Source organism: Sinocyclocheilus rhinocerous, unplaced genomic scaffold (assembly GCF_001515625.1).
Source record: "Sinocyclocheilus rhinocerous isolate Xijiao unplaced genomic scaffold, SAMN03320098_v1.1 scaffold476, whole genome shotgun sequence".
NCBI lineage: Eukaryota > Metazoa > Chordata > Actinopteri > Cypriniformes > Cyprinidae > Sinocyclocheilus > Sinocyclocheilus rhinocerous.
The window spans coordinates 83,098-83,725 of NW_015647449.1; the positions used below are offsets into that span (position 1 = coordinate 83,098).

Below are 628 nucleotides of genomic sequence, written 5' to 3' on the forward strand. Positions count from 1 at the left end.
AGCCGTTTTAGGTAGGTGTGGCTGACTCTGAACTTTTATAAAGAATATCTCTTTGGATTTGAGACTTTAGTCTTTGCAACTTTACAGATCTTCTTTATGCACCAAGAGCTTGTAACACTTCAAAGAGAAAGGAAAAATTGAAATCGCATCATATGACCCCTTTAAAAAAATGAGTAAAGGTTAGCAGATTTCAGACCATGCACACATCTGAGTAATGTCGGGTTATCACATCATTCAGCCAAGGTCAGGTGTCCCGGCTCATGCCAGTCAGTGAGAGCTCTATGTGTCACAGTAAATGGTGACCTGAAATACCTCGGGCTTCAAACTGGTTGGCTGATGTGCAGGTCCAAAAAGCCATAGGATTATTTTTGAAAAGCCTAAAATCCAAACCTAAAAAATAATGTTGTGTGTTAAAGTTTTTTGCCATTTTGTTGAAGAACTTGAATCCATCTCAGAAACTGAATGGATGAAAATCAGTCTATATGTGACCCTGGAGCACAAAAGCAGTCTTAAAGGGTTAGTTCACCCAAAAATGAAAATTAGCCCATGAATTACTCACCCTCAAGGCATCCGAGGTGTGTATGACTTTCTTCTTTCAGACGAATCCAATCAGAGTTATATTAAAAAT

At 38.5% G+C, this 628-nt stretch overlaps 1 protein-coding gene across 6 annotated transcripts in view; it reads right to left on the minus strand.

Moving 5' to 3' along the window:
- The window catches only part of LOC107709150 (E3 SUMO-protein ligase RanBP2-like), a 35,362-nt gene that overhangs the window by 14,581 nt on the left and 20,153 nt on the right, over nucleotides 1–628 (minus strand). For 5 of the 6 annotated variants that reach the window (XM_016513562.1, XM_016513565.1, XM_016513564.1 and 2 more), the window contains one exon: nucleotides 313–390. The exons of the other annotated variant lie outside the window; for it this stretch is intronic. In XM_016513562.1, the coding sequence (XP_016369048.1) occupies nucleotides 313–390 (78 nt within the window). The remainder of the gene's footprint in view (nucleotides 1–312; nucleotides 391–628) is intronic. 6 annotated transcript variants of the gene reach the window in all.